The sequence below is a fragment of the Centropristis striata genome, chromosome 8 (genome assembly GCF_030273125.1).
Source record: "Centropristis striata isolate RG_2023a ecotype Rhode Island chromosome 8, C.striata_1.0, whole genome shotgun sequence".
Taxonomy (NCBI): Eukaryota; Metazoa; Chordata; class Actinopteri; order Perciformes; family Serranidae; genus Centropristis; species Centropristis striata.
In genome coordinates this window covers 24849754-24869602 of record NC_081524.1, presented here as the reverse complement: position 1 = coordinate 24869602, position 19849 = coordinate 24849754, and the positions used below count along the sequence as shown (strand labels likewise).

Sequence of the window (19849 nt, the reverse complement as noted above, 5' to 3'; positions counted from 1 at the left end):
GCAGCTGAGTGGACAGCGGCTGGCTGAACTGTCTTCAGCAGCTGACTGACAGCAGAAATGTACTGACATTACTGGTTACCTAAAAGCTTTCATCTCTGCTTTACAGAGACAAAAATCAACAATGTATATATTGATTGATTTTATTTCTCAGAGGGGAATCTACATGTAGTGAAACAGGAACACAGGCAGAGTGGCAGCGTTGATCAGTGAACGTAGATTTGCTTAATAAGTTCAAACACATAAACAGCTGGAGATTTGTGTGATTTAAACCGCTGTGTATGCAAAAAATACTTCACTTAACGCAACAAAAAGAGACCCGACACGTAAAAAACACACAGGGGTCTCAGCGTTCGTCTCACGCTTCCAGTGATTGACACAAAAAAACCCAGCTGAGGCCGAGGGGCTTGTCCCGGGAATCTGATCGTCATCCATTGTGTGGAAGCATTTCAGGTTCAAGACAAGTGGCACAAAACAAGAACAGGTCATATGCAAAGAGTGCTGTATTATTATTTTATTTATTTGTCTTTATTCTTTAAGAAGATGATTGACTGATTTTTGTTGAATAGGATCTATTTTGATGCAGCTATTTGTACATTAGCAGGAAATTAGCACAGTATGAAAGTGAAAACAGTTATAAGTACATGACATTAAATTTAGTTTTTGTTAAATCAACAATTAATTGGGATCATAAATCGGAATCTCAGTATTGATCGAAATAATGGTGATTGATTATCATTTTGGCCGTAATCGTGCAGCCCTAGGACTGGAATATATTGGAATATATATATATTTATATATATTGTGATTGTGATGGGACATGAGTTCTGGTGTCCACCCGCCCAACGGCCGCACAGCTACGTTGTGTTATGGTACATAAAGAACACACTGCTAGCAATAAATATTGGCACAGGACTTAATTGTGCACAGCAAAATTGCCAAATATGAAAACAGTTTCAATTTCAAAACTGGTGGCTGATAACAACTAATGGCCAATCAATATGAGGATCCATAACCAAAAGCAATACTATCCACTATAAGCAATTACAGTATGACAACAGCTAGGAAATTATTATTGTCATACTGACCATAATAAATAAATAAAATACACTCAGTATTAACCAGCCCTCTTGTTTGTGTTGGCTGTGGTTGTATTAGTGATGTAGTGGTTGTGAATTGTGTAAGTGATGTCTGCTAGCACACCTTGGAACAATGATACATACATAAGCCAATATCGTGGACATTGAAAACATGCAACCCCTGTTACTGAGTCGTAGAATTCAGGTGGAAAATTGACAGTGTTCCTTCCAGAAAGAGTAAACCACACACGTGTTTAGAAGAAAGGGATACTGGGAATGCTTTTAAAAATGCACCAGAAAACATATCATAAAAGTATAATGTGCAGCAAAAGAATAACTTGCATTCCAACTGTTGTAGACTGTATTTTTGCAGTTCTGGAGGCTTATGACTTCTTCTTCTTGTTTAAGCCAATACTTGAAAACTAAAATATTGGTCTAACCCTAACATCAGCTTGATTTATTGAGTCAAAATATTGATTGCAATTAAAATGAAGATTCACTATAATGTGAAGCTCATGCATCCCACAGTCCAGTGCTAATTAGTATCAGGCTAATCTAGGAAAATCAACCATCTATTTTGTTCCATTAGGAAACTCAACCATATATTTTGTTTCATTGCTCCAGGCTTCTCATATAATTGAATACCACCTACCTTTTACAATATGGGGTTGTTTTCTCACCATGATGCTCAAAGTGTCAAGTTGAAAAATGTGGTGCTAAGCATCTCTTTGTTGTGTTTCACATGCTTGACAGTGCACACCCTGCAATTTGCATTTTATAATTACTTCTGTAACATTAGGAAGGAACAGAAATAGCAGCTAGTCGTTTATATAAATGGATGAGCCATACAACCTCTTATACAACAGAGGAGCTGTTAATAGTTTTTTTAAAGGTTTAATAGACATGTTAATGCCACAAGTATGTGTTTTTTGAGATTTCTGCATTTACTACACAGTGTAATGCCACACATTGAGAGCATTGTCAGAAGAAGATATACACTTGTTAAACATTTTAATAAAAGTATAAATAAACATTTGATAACTTTATGATAGACCTCTGTAGGCTTGTCATTGTGATTCATCTGCCAAGATTATGAGACTTTCCTTTTCTTGTCTCAAGTGTGCACCCTTTTCATTATTTTAGTACATCCCATCCTCACTGCTACATGGCAACTTTTCCTTTTATAGTACAAGAAGTTTGGGAAATATGCTTGTTTGCTTTCAGATCCACAGGCAGATTTATGCATTTTATTTCTGTGCACCCACTCCAGGTATAGCTCTGGGACTGTTAGGCCTGGCTTAGAGCAAAGGCTGGATACAATATTGAAAAGCTAGCTTGTATCAGAAACAAAAAAATATAAAATAATAATAATAACCTCAACTCCCACTCCAAAACAGTCTTAAGGGTTATCAGGAAGATTACAGATGTTGATGGGTAGTAAATTATTTGCCATGTTCCTCAGGAAGTCTAGCCAAATTGCAGGGGGTGCCTGGAAATCACTTAAACCAGCGGTTCCCAAACTTTTTTAGCTGTGCACCCCCTTCTATGTCCCAACCGGGTTGACGCATCCCCAATCCCCCACACCTTCAAAAAAACAAAATGCAATAACATTTTTTATAGCCATATTAAAGGTGGCATGTTTAATCATGCTCAAATGACCAGAACACACACATAATAAAATAATCACCATCACAACAATGTGCTGTCGCATTTGAATTAATCTGAAACACTGTAACACAGTTTCAATATAATGCAACAAAGTTATGTGCAAGCTTCCACTTTTCAGAGCAAAGAGGATAGATGACAGGCTCAGGATCAGAGGCAGACAGCAGATCAGTTGGGAAAATGTTATAATATTTTGAGCTGCGTTGAACAAAAATTGCAGCAAATTTAAATGAGCGTGGAGTGAACACAACCCATCATAACACAGGTTGGAAAAATGATACAAAAACAAGAAGCTCTACGCTTCATTATAAGACCAAAAACAACCAAAAATAGATGCAAAAATGACCAAACAACCAAAAAATAGATGCAAAAATGACCAAAATAGATGCAAAAATGAACAAAAAGTGACACAAAATTGAATAGCCTGTATTTATTAATTAATTATTTAATATCTTTATTGTGTGGGGGAAAATTTTTTTAATTGTGTCATTATCAGACCGCCATTACATTTTTCATCTCGCGCACCCCCAGGGGTGCACGCACCACACTTTGGGAATCCCTGACTTAAACCATTTCCAATGTCAACACAGTCACTCAGTCTGACCAGTACGGTCAATATGCATTCAAGACAAAAGCATTCTTGTTGGAGTCATCACTGTAATGTATGTTTAAAGTCAAACTAAATCAACAGAACTACAGACTAAATGTATTCACATACAGTGAACAAATTTATTAGACCACCTGTCATAAAAACGAGAAAACATAAATATTTAAGAAATCTTTCAAACTTGTTTGAAACTAAAAATGTTATTGTTATTTATTTGGCAAATAACAAACTCAATTTATCTTTTTATAGCCAGATTTGAGAATCATAAATTAATCAAGCACTCAATCACAACATTCAACCACTAAAACTCTGTTCAGGAATGCAAGTAAATAACTATAATTGACATCTTAATCAAGAAATAATAATTTTCTAAAACAGTAAATTCATGGTTAACAACAATAACTATAGTTTAGCATTAAAAATATCATTTTGGCTTAAGAGCTTCTTCATACTGACGTATTAACCATTACAGAAACATAAAAAGTGATTTTGGTAATTAATAATGGGGTGAATTTAGGGCAGCTGTGGCATAAACCAATGGTCTAATAAATTTGTTCAGCACTGTATATAAATGTTTATTGGTCTCCAACAAACAAATGATTTTGACTGAGAGCAGAAGTTTAGAGATCATGACCAAAGGGCTGGCTGAGATTGCTGGGACAAAACTTTTCTCACTAATGTTGAGCATGCCAATGACTTCACAGGTAAGCCTTGAATATAATCAGTCTTGTCCTGCTTGCAGGCCATAATTTGGTCAGAAAATATGAGATTGTATTTTCAAGGATTCATTACAAAATGAATGGATAACCTGACCATAGATTCAAAATCTAAATGGTGATCACTCTCCTAAAAGAAAAAATACAGATGCAAAAAAAGTATGTGAACCCTCTGAAATTACCTGGTTTCCTGCTTTAATTTCTCATAAAATGTGATCTTATCTGCATCTAAGTCCCAAGTATAGATAAACACAGTGTGCTTAACCTGATACCACACAAACAATTATAATATTTCATTTTTTATTGAACATATCCATTAAACATCCAAAGTGATGGTGGAAAAAGTAAGTGAACCCTTAATTTAATAACTAGTCGAACCTCCTTTGGCAGCAATAACCTCAACCAAACACTTCTGATAGCTGCTGATCAGACCTGGACAATGTTCAGGGGGGATTATGGACCATTCTTCCGTACAGAACTGCTTCAGTTGAGCATTATTCTGAGGATGTCTGGTGTGAACGGCTCTCTGGAGGTCATTCCACAGCATCTCTACTGGATTGAGGTCTGGGCTCTGACTGGGCAACTCCAAAAGGCAGATTCCCTTTTTTTGAATCCATTCTGTAGTAGATTGACTTTGTGGTTTAAAGTCATTGTCCTGCTGCATCAGCTAACTTCTACTGATCTTCAGCTGGCAGACAGACACCCTGACATTAACCTGTAGAATACCTTTATAAAATTGGGAATACATTTTCCCCTCAATGATAGTAAGTGGTCCAGGCTCTGAGGCAGCAAAACAGCCCAAGTCATGATGGTCCCTCCATCATACTTCACTGCTGGGATGATGTTCCCATATTGGTATGTAGTTCCCTTTTTACACCATAGTGCTGCATGTTCTTCATGAACAATGCAGCCTTAGTTTCATCAGTCCACAAAACATTTTCCCAGTAGTGTTCTGTGGTGTCCTGCCATGGACGCCATGCCTGTTCAATCAAAGTGTGTGGTGGACTCATGACTAGAGATGTTAACCAGTTCCCATGACTCCTTCAAGTCTTTACTTGTTATTCTGGAGGGGTTTTTTTTTTTTTTTTTTTTTACCTCACTGAGCTTTCTGTGTTGGGTCTTTGGAGTGAACATGGCTGGGCGCCCACTTTTAGGGAGAGTAGCCACAGCACTAAATCGTCTCTATTTGTAAACCATTTCTTTCAGGTCTTTCAGGTTACTTTGTAACCCCGTCCATGTCTTCAGATCTCTTTTTTTGCGAGGGAGGGTTCGCATGGGCAGATGCTTCTTGTGAATAGTGTGTGAGTGTTTTTTACAGGTCAAAGTATCTCTACACCTCACTCAAATCTCATTTCATTGTAAGGACTCCAAGTTTTCTAATTACTGACTTCAATTAGCTCTTAATGGAGTCATTAAAGGGTTCACTTACTTTTTCAACCATCACTTTGAATGTTTAATGGATGAGTTCAATAAAAACATGAAATATTATAACTGTTTGTGTGGTATTAGGTTAATCATGTTATTTTTTTCTATAATTGGGACTTAAATGCAGATCAGATTACTTTTTAAGACAAATTAATGCAGAAAACTAGGTACTTTCAAAGGGTTCACATACTTTTTCTAGCAACTATATATAAATAATTGTACAATTAAAACGGTAGAAGTATTTTGGCTATCCTCCTTCACTGATAATGGCTGATCCTGTTCAAATGGGGCTTTATTATGACTGCTTCTACAAATATGTCTTAATTGTAACATGTAAAGACAACAGGGTGACTTTCAAAGGAGCTATCAATTTCCTACTCCGAAATATGTTCTGGATCTCTATGTATGAAATGTATATCAAACTTTTCAGCTGACTGTAGGTAAGATGGCAAACAAGAGGATTTCTCAAAGTGTTTCCCTTTGTGTGTATTGCCTAGTGTAAAGTAAATGAGTTTTGGATAGATGTAAATATTAACCGCTGGTCTCATAACTCCTGGCTGAAAGGAAGAACACAGTGAAAGCAGAAGAGACAGTGTGTTAGATTTGAAGATGCAAATATGTGTTAAAATATGCTTCAGATAATTATTCCTGCTAAATTAACGTAAGTTAAATCTTTCAGAAAAATGATTTTAGACTCCATAATTTTCATCTAAATCACATGCCTCATAGACTTTCAACAGAGCATTTCTTTGTCATCTCCATGCTAGTCTGTCAGATTTCCATGATTACCATGGTTGTCCCCTTCCTCCCTCTTCTCCTCCGCCTCCTGCTCCTTTTATCTCCACTCCTGACCCCTCCCCTAAGCTCCTTCTCCGCTTCCTTCTCCCGCTCCTCCTCCTCCCGCTCCTCCTCCTCCTGCTGCTTTTTCCTCTTTTCCTGCCTGCTGCTGAGACTGCTGCAGACTAACCTGGCTCTCGGGGTGCGGGGACCACCAGCTGTGTGTGAGGAACCCATCTCATCAACCCCACACACACACACACACACACACACACACACACACACACTTGCATAAAAATGTATGCACACACACACACACACACAATACATACAGATGTCTGTGCATAAAGGAAAATAATTGCTTCAGGTGCTTTGCACTTTTTTTTTAACCCTACATAGATTTTCACTACATAGTAATGTCAATATTGATTCTACAAAATTCTAGGTGATGTTCCCTGTCAATATGTATTCACTTATTACAAGCAATGCAGACATTTAGAAAAAATATGTCTGTCTTTTATGGTAATGGTTATGGTTAACATTGGTTAACATTACGGTGTGGTTAACAGTAGCGAAAGATACGAGTTACAATAAATACAGAGTTGAAAGTTAACAGGAAGCATCAAACTGAGACATAATCCATCCTATGTATAGCCTCCCTAGATGAAGGAAAGACTGGATGTTGGAAATACATGTAAATGGTGAAGTACAGAACTGTCCAATGTGTATATGATTCCTAGGATACTGGGCTATTATTTCTGAGAAATGTAAACGGATATTTATTTACCATTAACCTGTAACAACCAGGATTCCTAAGAAATTTGGATTCTGTATAAAGTGTAAAAAAAACTAAACAAACGAAACCCCCAGAATAACAGTGTTCTTCAAATTTAGAATTTAAAGTGTTCATTTTCAGAAAACAAAACTTTATCAATTTAAACAATTGAATATATGTAGAAAGATATGAAATATTATGCAACACAGAACCATCTGAGGAGCTGTCTTTATAAACTCTTTGGAAAAGCACAGACAATTTCCAAAAAACTACCTGTAGGGTAATTGGATGAGCCATCTGTCTATCACTGTCACATCGTCCATAATTAAACCAGTCAGGAGAAGGGCCAAAGGTTTCAGTGCTGTTTATCTGCTCTTCTTTTAATGAAGAAATAATTCAGAGTTCTGATACTATTGAATCTGTTGCAGTATCGACTAACCTCTTTAAGAGTCCCCACACTGGTTGTTTTTAAACTCTCCCATGACAGATTCTGAAGCTTTTTAACATGGCTGAAAGGTTCATCATAGGTGTGTCTAAAGAATGAAATATGCATGCAGTTTGTTTTTTTTATATCATATATATCTGGACAAACATAATAGCCTTCTGGGGCACAGGCCTTTAGTTTAGTTATGGTCTAAATCTCTCAAGGGGGTTTTCAGTTGTTGAATTTGACAGACATGCACAAAGACATAGAATTTGATGTGAGGACAACAAACACAGTTCATCCACCAAGCAAAATACATATTGCACTGCACCAGATATGTATGACAGCTCAGAGGAGCTCGCAGATTAGACAAACCTTCAAAGCAGCAAATCATTTACTGCCCACCAGGGGCCAAAGACGCAGAGTAAACTGAGGATTCCAGCGCAACCATGCCCCATGCCATCTGCATCACAGCTTCACATCTGTTCCTTCTCCATTCAGGCTAAGCGGAGCCCATTAGTTTACTCTCACAGGTGAGGGACCTTTATATGTTTGACTAAGAGAAAGCAGAATAATAGACCAACAGTCTTTACATTGAATTGACCTGCTAAACAATCATTCCATAAATCATCTTTGCCTCAATACTTTTGGATTATTGCACCTATAAAATCCATGCAGAATGAGATTAAAGCCATAACATCCCCTTGGAAATGTCTTTATGATGTACAGTTTTATTCACCATTATTCATTTGTATCAGATCAGGCCTGTGTAAATAATCGTATGGACTAAATGCATTTTTTTCCTTTGGATGTTTGCTCTCACTGTTTGATTTACGACCTTTCATTCTCCTCAAAGCGAGCAGGCCCTTCCTCTGAGCGATCCCACATTGCTGCAGCTGAATGTCGAGCGTCATAAAAGCTCTGTAATCTAATGACCCTAAGCAGCCGCCATCAATCCAGCATGCCAGCAGCAGGCAGCCATGATGGCAATGTGTCCGCAGAGTGCGAGCAGAGTGGCCTCAGTTTTCCCTAACCAAAGCATGGAGCTACATGACTTTTACTGGTGAAAACACTGCCATGCCATTTAATTTTACAGCTGGGGGGCTGTGGGGATCTGTTCCGGAGAGGTTAGACAATCATCAGGTACAGTGTGATGTTTATATTTGCATTTGCTGCAGGTGTAATGTACTAGAACTATACAGTTGAATACAAAGAGCAGAGGTATAATGCAGTTTGATATAATAGACATTAATTGTTTGGAGCTTAATGTAGCATTTTAGCATTAGCAAATAATTGTGTAGCCCAAATGTGATGACATGTAATAATTATTGTATACAAATCAAATGACGACCCCACGTCTCAGCACTCATATCTCTTAAAGCTCCACTAATCATTAAATCATAATCAAATGACCATGTGCAATATGAAAGGTACTAGTAAACACATAGACAATTGTTACATTTATTTTTTTGGCTCTAGCTTTTTAACCTCATCAAACTAATTCCTTTGATTTTATTGCTCACAAAATACATTTGATCAACCTGGTTTCTAACAGCAGCAAGTATTTATTTTCAGTAAACTGCTGTAACTTAGTGATCAGCTGGCGAACAAAGGGGAACATTTAGCAGCTAAAAGGTCTTTTTTTCTCTGAACTTGGTGGAGACCAAATCAGAGCTAAAAGGAACATGAATATTGGATTTCCATTCACACAGTTGACACAATCTGACCCCAAATGAACGCTAATGTTAGGTAGATATGTTTCCAAAAGCCAAGGCAAGGCAAGTTTATTTATATCACATATTTTAGTCACAAGACAATTCAAAGTGCTTTACACAAAACAATAAAAAACATCAAGAGAAAATGCAAAACAACACATTATAAAATGACATGTATAAGTCTTTAAAGATCTAGAAGTAATATAATAAAAACTTGTTAAAATGGAATAAAACAGGCATAATAAAAGTTACAGTGCAGTAAAAGAAATGACTAATTATTTGATTTAATCAAAGAAAGAAATCAAACAGAAATGTCTACAGTTTTAAATTAACTCAGAGTCGCAGCAGACTGTGATTTTCTGGGGGTTTGTTTCAGAAAGATGGTGCATACAAACTGAACATTGCCAGGTTTAGTTTTGACTCTTGGGACAAACACCAGACCTCTCCCCCACACAAAATATGAACCATCCACAGCTCCAAGGTTATCAGAAGATTAAAATTTTATTTTGGCCATTTTAGGGAGACCTGTAAGTACACATTACAGTAGTTCAATCTACTGAAGATAAAAGCATGTAAGTTCTGCTGAGACAATTCAAATATTCTTAAGGTGATAGAAGATTGAAGCTAGCGCTAACTATGAATCTGTCCTTTGCTCCAAATACAACTACGTCAGTATTGTTTTAGTTTAAGCTGAGAAAATTCTGGCACATCCAATTGTTGATTTGTTCTATGGATTTAATCAGTGCTTGCACTGGAGTGGCCTTGTGATATAGTTATGTACATTTTTGTGTTGTCTGCCTAGTTATGATAACTTATTTGGTTGTTTTCCATTATATGAGCCAGTGGAAGCATGTAGATGTTAAACAGTAGAGGCCCCAGAAAGGAGCCTTGGAGAACTCTAAGTCATTTTTTCCTATTAACACAAAGTAATCTCTGTCCTTTAAGTAGGATTTAAATCAGTTAAGTACTGTGTCAGAAAATCCCACCAAGTTTTCCAGTCGGTCTTGTAGTATGTTGTAGTTGACCAACTAGAATGCAGCACTGAGATCCGGTAATACTTAGACTGTAATTTTGCCATTATCAAATGTCATTGAAGATTTTAGCAACAACTGTCTCAGTGATGTGGTGTGGTTGAAAACCTGACTGTAGGGCATAAAAAACGGCAGTTTAGGGCCAAAAAGTAATTCAGTTGTTGGAAAACAGCTTTTTGGAGTGTTCTCTTGTTTTAATGCAGGGCCTGTAGGAAGACCCCGAGAGAAGAGACGTGTTCTTAATTTAACATTTTACATTTTTTAAAAAGCCTGTTGACAGAATATCAAGGCAACAGTATCAGAATTTTAGAGGTTGTATAACCTCTAGGTTTTTCTGGATAATCAGATTAAATTTATCTCATAGTATCTGAAATTACCTGAGGTGTACAAGGGGGCAACACATATCTGCTACCTGATATGGAGGCAATGACTGCTTGTATTATAATTTTTTTAAATTGTCAGTGAAGAAGGAGGCAAATTCATTTTAGGCCCTGGTTGTACAGAAGTTTAGAGGCTGTTATAGGAGGGTTTAATAGTCTTTTGACAGTAGCAAATAAGGGACATGAATTATTAATCTTTTTGGCAATGATGTCAAAGAAGGAACACCGGGAATTTTATAGTCTCTCTTTGTATATGTCATCAATCAAAATAATACACAGACATCTTTGACATAATGTCAAAACTAACTAATTCCCACTCTGTTTATATAATGTAAGTTATATAGTCATAGTCCTCTATGACTGAGAATCAACTATAGTAGAAGCTTATGTGAATTAGAAATTGTTAGATTAACACAAAGCACATTGTTCCTGCTTACGAGCCCAGGTTAATGGAAAACTCCGATAGGTTACATCCAAATGTTCAGTCAATATTGTCATTTCAATTTTTAAAAAATGAAAGGGAAAACATTTAAAGAAGAACAACTGTTCTGAGCAATCTTCTGTGTTATATTGGTATATTGATAACTCTTGGTTGTGATTCATGTCCTTCATTAACTGACAGTCTTATGTTGAAAATATTAGCAGGGTGTCCATTGATTTAGATACTAAGAGTAACAAGTGGAGACACAGGAAGGTTTGAATCTGGAGCCCTTTCCTGCATGTCTTCCCCTCTGTCACCCCCTTTCACTTTGTATCTTTACCAGTGTCCAGTAATGCCCAAAAAAAGCAACAACAAAAAGCAAAGAAAAGAAATGCACTTGACTGCGCATGAATTATGAAGATTAACACCAATACCCTAGTAGTATATTGAAACTGCAATTTATATCCTGCAACAAGTTGAAGTTAATATAACCTCAAAAACATTAATTATAACCTCTACATAATCCTTACCCAGTGGTCTTGCTGCCTAACCTAGTGCCTTAAAAATATCTAGACTGCCTAACATTTACAGAGCCTAAAATATATAGACTATATACTGTAGAAGGAAGGATTTTTACGAATAATATGTAAATTGTAACACTGACAGCAACAGGAAACCTTCTAAAGACAACTCTGTCTGCTGAAGGTATCTGTATATTCTGCTAGAACGCCTGCCAGATGTTACACTTTAAATCTAATTACTTCACTTAATGAAAAAAAACTTTTAAATGAATATCTGCAAAGCTGCAAAATGTTCATTATGCAGTTACCTGCAGAACACCAACTGACAGTGTATGTCTTGTTTTTTTCCACCAATATTTACTTGTGTCAAATTAAGCATGATTAACATCTTTGGCTGATTGCCAGAGGGCAGCCCTACACACATGTACGACTGACTGACTGACTGACTGGACCTATGTTTGCTGTTTTCAAATACGTTGTCAGGGAGACATGAGCAGCACATATACGTTCTATCGTGCAATCAACACTAACTCTATATTCTGTCATGTTAGGTGAAGCTGTTTAAATCACATAAATATCGCTGTATATGTGTTGAACTTATTAACCACATGTTAATTGATAAATCAACTCGCCTCCAATACAACTCATGTGCTAAACTTATTACATGTAACATTATCAGTAAAGCAGGCCGGGGAGTAGCTAAACATTTAACACACAGAGAAGCAGAGAGATAAGCTATTGCTAGCTGCTAAACTTAAATAGCTAACAGAACTGAATAGTGTATAAATAGTTAAAATGAGATCAATGATAAAGTCACTACAATTACATATTCAGAACATATTACAGAAATACACAGCGACGGAGGTTTATGAAATAAAATACTTATAGTTATTTTCTCAAACAAGTTCTGTTACATTTGGAGCATGGACTTAAAAGTTTTCACAGCTTTTTGGTTGCAGGAGGTAAACAATGTTTTAAAGTAAGTTTTAATTCCAAAAAAAGAGGATGTCTCAGAAGTAAAAAGTGAAACGCTGATGTCCAACAGCTGTAACAGAACAAACTGGTTTTGTTTGGCAGCATAAAAAGTGAAAATAAAGGAAGTCAGTGCCGCTATTAGCAGAGTAGCAGTGGACCATTAAACTCCTGGTGAGGTTGGAATATTTTATTTAAACATTGTGATATATAAAAGCTTAATAGCCTATATAATATGCAAATATTATTATTATTATTATTATGGAGATATATTATCCACTTCTTTATGTTTTCATGATAAATGATGTAGCCTAAACATGCTTTGCTTTGTGTGACGTCAGATCTGATCGTACCCTCCGCTCACGTCCAGATTAATAAATGCCGAGCCTTGTAGAAATGATCGTATGCCCACTTTACGCTCACTTTCTGTCATACGCTCTTTTGATAAATGAGGGCCAATGTGATGTGCTGGCAGCCCTACTTTTTTTAACACTAAACATGACCCTCACTTTTCAGCATTTCTGTTTCTGCACTTTTCCACCCTTACTGCCTTTCACCTGGGCTGGCCATATTTTTGCATGCACTGACTGAATGTTTTGGTGTGTGCACAACTTGCAACAAAGAGCAACAGGCACAGATCATCCCATCAGGCAGCAATGCAAGCAGCAGCTGGTGGTACACAATTCACATTGACTTGTTGTTTTTGCTTTGATTAACACATTTGATTTCGCTTTTTTAACACTGGCCAATCCACTATCCAGGGAATCTGCACGGTGATCCTGAAGGGCATTCTGAGCCAGTATAAATAATAGTCTTTGTATAAAAGTTCACCAGAGGCAGTTAAAGTTCAGCTTTGAAGATGAGCCTCATTCTCCTGTTCCTACTTTATGTTTTATGGAGAGAATTTAGAGTTTCTCTTTAATGAGTTGCACAGTATATGGATACATTTAATCATTCAATTATATATGAAACTTTTCATTCATTACATATTCATGTTATTCATATCCAGCCGGGCTCTATGCAGTGAAAGTGTTTGGCATGGTGTCCAGATGTACAGCTATAGTTGTGGATAAAGCTGCACCTGGCAACATTTTAATGAAAATATGTAGGAAACCAGCTGTTTGATCAAGTTAAGTCAAAAGATGGGTCTGAAACACACACGTCTAATTCGCATTGAAGATATAGCTTGTTGTTTTTTTTTCTTCAAAATTGATTGGTCATTTTCTGTGTGGACATTTCTCCTCAGTGTACAAACCATTCTTATTAGTATCAGTCAGTTTACCAGGCAGATATATTTACTGTAATCTCCTAAATTGCAGCAAGTCAGCAACCCTCCATAGAAATTTGCATTAAACAACATTAGACCTTTTCTTCAGGAACATAAAGGAAAACAGGAACTTGATCATGTTCATTATCCAGAAGAACAAAAGCATTGTCAACATAGCCTGGGTGTGGCTTATTGCAGAACTACATACTGCATGTTTATATTCACAAACCCCTGTAGTGGCCCTGGGAATTATTACCGGGGAAAGGGAAGAAGTCAGGTGACGTTATTGTAGAGCAAAAATGTCTGCGTAGAGAGGGAATCAGGGTGGATGGAAAGGTCAACAAATCATCAGAGTCTAACACAGGAAAAATAGTTACCGTGGATATATAGCCAGGATACAGCAGAGCCACCTTTGTGACACAGAAAACCCTGGCTTTAGACTCCACTTACCTCACTTACCCACTTACTTTGCTTCATGGTACAGCCCTCTGGTCTCCAACATCACCATCATGAATCTGTCTGTGTGGTGGTTCCTAATCGGCAGTCTCATTTCGTCCAGCTTGTTGACAAAAAAATAAATAAACAGGTTTATGAAGGGCCACTCCTAACCTTGCCTAGATCCCAACTCATCTCCGTCACCTCTGCTTCCTCTACCGTCGCAATCTGTGACTCCTGTCTACCAGACCCCTGTACTACGAAACGAGTTCAACCCAGGATCTATCTTTTCGTTATCTTGCTTCACTAAGTCTAACAACCGCAATCTCGGGTAAGTGGTATCACCAAGGTGGCTATTCAATTTGTTAGTAAACCCAGGTTTTCCTCTTCAGGCTCTGTGGGCATTCGCATAAAAAAAGGGCGTTGGGAGCAACATTTCACATAAGTACTGGGAAAAAAACTATCCCTTTCCGCCCGCTTCTATGAAGAATATGAAAAATGATTACAGCAAAAAGCAGGACTGTTGCCGTAAATAAGACGTGATGAATTCTGCCAGAAAATATTAAGTGAGTTATTACTTTTATTTAACCACTCCATGCCTTCCTTGACTACTGTTGATTTCTAACCTGACAGCTGGACAGCACAGCACACTTACATTCACACTGTAAACTGATGCAGCACATTTAAACATCACACTAGATCTGAAACCGTCCCATAATGAAGGACACATCCAAATATATTAAGTTTCTGGCCACTTCAAAAATAAATTATTTTAAGGCCTATTTTCTTGGATAAATAGGCTAACAATAGAAATTTTTACATCAGTGGCCTATTATATTAGCTGTAATACTGGCAATTTAAAACGGACATCAGCAAATCATTATAAAACACAATGTGATAATGTTGTGATTTGAAGGAATTATCCAGCATTTCATATGCAAATAAACATCATACTGATTAATAATATAGTTAAGTATTAATATATGCCCACTTATTTTACAGGAGAGTCATTTTAGAGACTGTGTGATTATATGTCCAGAGAACACAACAAACATGTTCAGTACTTCATTTAGAAACACACACCAACTGACTGCATGCTACAACGATACATACAGTAAGCTCTACTGTCACTGTAATTAATGTAACCCGTCCACTCAACACTTTACATTTATATCTTTTACTCCCCGCTGAGAATCTGTATGCATCATAGATTGACTATTGACGACTATGTGACGCTGTTTCTAAAGGAGTTTGAGGCATTCTAGCTGATTTTAAGCCGAAACTCAGAATACATCCTGGTCCTGACCAAGTTAGCTTTGCAGCATGAGTTACCATGGTCTAGCCCAGGTAAAAGAGAGCCACCTTTGTGATACCGAAAACCAAGGGTTAAACCCTAGTGAAGGGACAACAAAGGTTCCTTAATAATTTGCTTTATTTACGGAATCCACTAAGTGGCGGTCTTTGTTCAACAAAGGGCTGAAAACACACCCAATTACCATTGCTAAAGCCTTCTTTTTAAGCCAAAACCGCCATCTAGTGGGGTCAGGGGGAAAAAAGCAAATTCTTCACAAAGCTTCATTGTCTCTTCCCTTTTAAACCCTAAGTTACCTCGCTAACCCTCAAATCCAGCTTTGTATAACAGGGCTCTGTCTGCTCCACAAGTAAACTCTGCCAGGACTCTGGTCCATGTACTTTGCGACCATTAGATTTTAATTTTAGGACCAACTCTCTGGGGACTGAACTACTGCAACCGTCTCTTGAATGCAGAATCTAATTTTATTTGTAGCTGGTTAATTGCTGGAGACATCTCTGCAACACGATACATAGACATCTTTGACATAATGTCAACACAGTCACAATGTTTGTTTACTTTCACAGTGTTTTAAATAAAAAATGCGGCCAATCATATAAATTGCATCTTTAACAAAACACACCACTGAAAGCCCATTTAGAATAGAATAGAATAGAATAGAATTTATTGACATATGAATGATATAAATTAACATAGTTACAATTATGCAAGTATGCAACTGATGTGCTGTACAGAGTTCATAGCTATTGCACAAATTACATGAACAACAACATAATCAGCACAAAATGATATAAATGATTAACATACTAAAACTACATTACATTATATATAAAGATAATCAGCATAAAATGATAGAAAAACTACATCACACAGTACACTAATATACATACCACAAAATCAGTGCTGTATATTATTATATATAACTATATATATAACACCACAAGATTAATACCAGGACACTAAGAGCTAATGGGTACAGCTTTATTTTTCTGAATTAAAATTATTGGATTCAAAGCATGTAAAACACTGATATGGCCTAAACACTGCATAGTAAACCGCATTAACTATCCATGCCCACACTACATGACATAATATCCACATGGAGATACAGTATTTCTGGACAGCTCTGCCACCCAGTGAAAAATAGAGAGGAACATTGTTGGCTGCCAGGTGTGAACCCATTGTTTCTCAAAGTAGTGTCTGATGGTTAAACATACAAAGTTGTACCAGTGCAGCCTGAACTGAGCATCTGGTTTATGGATTCAATCAGTGCTAGTTGGTCCTGTTGGACACAACTAGCAGTGTTGGTTGGTGGGAAGCCATTGGGGGATCATGTCCTTGTCGAACTAGTAACTCCAGCTGGTTCCTCTCTACACTCCTCCTCCTTCTCCTTCTGTCTACACCCTTCTCTGCCCAAGAGTTAGGGTTAGCACCAAAGAACGAAAAGGAATTACAACATACAGGAGGTGGAAACTTTTTCAACCAGATATCTTGGTAAAGTGCAGCCACAAGACATTGTGTATTTTGAGAATGGTGCTGTAGCTTTGCCACAATAAAAAAAGGCACCACTGTAATGTCACCGTCATTATCTCTGTGCCTCTTACCGTCTGTATTGAAGAAGAAGATTACTTTATTAATTCCACAATGTGGAAATTCAACCTCCGCATTTAACCCATCCTTTTTTACACACAAGTGAACACACCATGCAAGGAGCAGTGGGCAGCACATTACTGCGCCCGGGGAGCTGTGCAGGGGGGTTAGGTGCCTTGCTCAAGGGCACTTCAGTCCTAGACCTGTCAGTACCAGGATTCGAACCGGCGACTCTCTCTAGTTACAAGCCCGATTCCTAACCTCTAGGCCTCGTATCTGCATAAACAAGACGAACAGCTCATTATCATTAGGATTTACTCTGACATGTAAACATTTTTCCCTTAGCCTATGATTGACATGTACAGATAGTATACAAAGAAACTTCCTAAATACATTAGACTATTTACCAACACTAAGCTAAATTGTAATGTATATTTGAATATGCTCACAGTGACATTGCTATATGCTGATGCTAAGCAGGTGTAATGTATAGCTTGATCACCATATTAGACTAGCATGTTACATAGGCTAATTTGCAGAAATGAAAAAGAGTTTAAAAAAATAAATTATAAACCAAAGTGGAGAACAAATGGAAAAATAATTAGCTAATTATTTGGATACACTGTCTGGACCAAATTACTGGACCAACCTAAATCCCTAGATTTATGCTGTATGTATGGGTTAAAAGTAAATCTTGCAGAACAGTCCAATATTGAAATTTTGTCAAAGATAGGGCTATAAAACAAACTTCATACCACAAATTGGCTATTGCTAATGCAGAAGTAGATGAGACAGTGTATTCATCAATATAAGTAAACAACTCTTTAACAAAAAATACTGCTAAAATGTCTTGGATATTACAGCCTGAAAATCCACAACAGAACAAAAGTGTCATGTTTGAAATTAGAATATCTTGCAATGCATCCTACATAGTATCCATTAAAAGCTCTGCATGAGCAGAAACAGCCACAAATTCATCACTGATTATTCTGACACAAAGTTGAGTAATTCCATGCCTTTACACTCTACTACACAGCCTATGGACCTGCACCTCCCTCCCTTCTACTTCCTCTGCTCCCATCCATCCAGCATTACCTCCATTCCCAGCCTGCTACACTGTATATTTCACCCTTTTCCCCTATGGCAGCTCTGAACTGCAGTGGTGGGTGGTGATGGGGGGATGGTACAAAACGAGGCTGCCCAAAGGGAGAACAGGCTTGTTCACTTGCCCATAATATTTGGATAGGGTGAGCAATCTGAAACCCATTCTGTTCTCCTTTTTTCTATTTCCCTCTGCAGAGGTCCTTCTGCAGTGCGATGGTGGACGAGCTGCGGGTTTCCCTCAAGTGCCAGCGCCGGCTCAAACACAAGCCCCAGCCCCCTGTCATGGTGAAAACAGAGGAGGTCATCAACATGCACACCTTCAACGACCGCAGACTCCCAGGGAAAGAGACCATGGCCTAAAATGGGAATCTCAATCAGTTTTTTACCCTCTCTCCTGCAGTGGGGAGGTGTGCAGAGACACTGGGGAAAAGGGGTGGGGTAAATGGTAGGGCGGGGTGGGTGGCAGTGGGTTTTACTGGTCAACAGCTGGGTTATTTCGAAGGTAGTGCAGAGGTGCTTGGGGGTATGTTGACAAAATGTCATTCTTGTTTCTTTATAAATAGCTAGGGATAAGAGATTCAACAATATTTCCTGTGGAAATAACTTGAACCTGGGTGAAATTTCAGCGAGTTACCTCAGTACTCTTACCACCTCGGCAAGGCACCAGACTACAGGTGCCAGGCTTTACAAAACCCAGTAATACCCAGTAAGAGAGAAGGCCTAGAAAAACATTAAGGTGGGACAGAGGTGGTCCCTATTAAAAAGTAGAAGAGGAAAAAAAAGGAATCGGACCTATCATATTTAGCTGCTGCTCAGTCAGTCTTTCACATCCCAAAAAAGGCTGGTTTAGCAGTAACAAGAGCATCTCGAAGATTATGAACGAATATAGAGATTGGTACTGGGGGAATAGAGTCTGTAAAGGATTGTTAATTTTCAATAGTTGTGAATAGAATGACTGCACAGGTTCTCGACTCTCTTGAATTAAACCCAAAGCCCTGAAGACGAAAGCAAGTTCTGCTGCTCCTAAAATGTACAGAGAGCCATTGCTTATGATATTAATTGACATCGAAAACGGATATACTGTATATCATCCATCAGGCAATAAGTGATATAATTTATTTGTGTTTCAGAGTACTAACACTTTTAGTCTTTAATGTAGGGGGGTGGGGGGTGGGGGTGGGGGTGGGGGTTATGTGGTGAAGTACAAGCAGTCAATGGAGTAGGGGCAATATAGTGAGCCGTTGATGTATCAGCCAGTAGTTGAGCCTTTGGAGGTGCACACACATAATGTCAATAAGGAGGAACCTTGGAATGACGTGGGCACGACTCACCAAGTCTAAATTCATAGCAATCACACCACAATACACAAACTCTATTTATTCAAGGTATTTATTGTTTTATTTATGAAACTTCTTATTTATTATCTCTACTGACAGGTTTTTCACAACAGCCGTAAGTACACCTCACTTCAACTCAGTATGGGTAAACACTTTCCATTTGCTCAGTGTCAAGTCTCCAGTTTCATTTTGTACTCCTGTGGCTTTTTTTTCTTTCTTTAGCAGTGAAGCTCCACATTTACTTGTGCAAATGCAATTTCTATGAAAAAGTGTTTTTGTACGAAGAGAATCAAAATTTT

The 19849-nt window shown here is 37.7% G+C and overlaps 1 protein-coding gene across 2 annotated transcripts in view; it reads left to right on the top strand.

Moving 5' to 3' along the window:
* grik2 (glutamate receptor, ionotropic, kainate 2) overlaps positions 1–19394 on the top strand; it is a 296354-nt gene extending 276960 nt beyond the window's left edge. For both annotated transcript variants that reach the window (XM_059339534.1, XM_059339535.1), the window contains one exon: positions 18409–19394. In XM_059339534.1, coding sequence (XP_059195517.1) covers positions 18409–18573 — 165 coding nt within the window. In that variant the 3' untranslated portion in view covers positions 18574–19394. The remainder of the gene's footprint in view (positions 1–18408) is intronic.
* Positions 19395–19849: the final 455 nt, after the last annotated feature.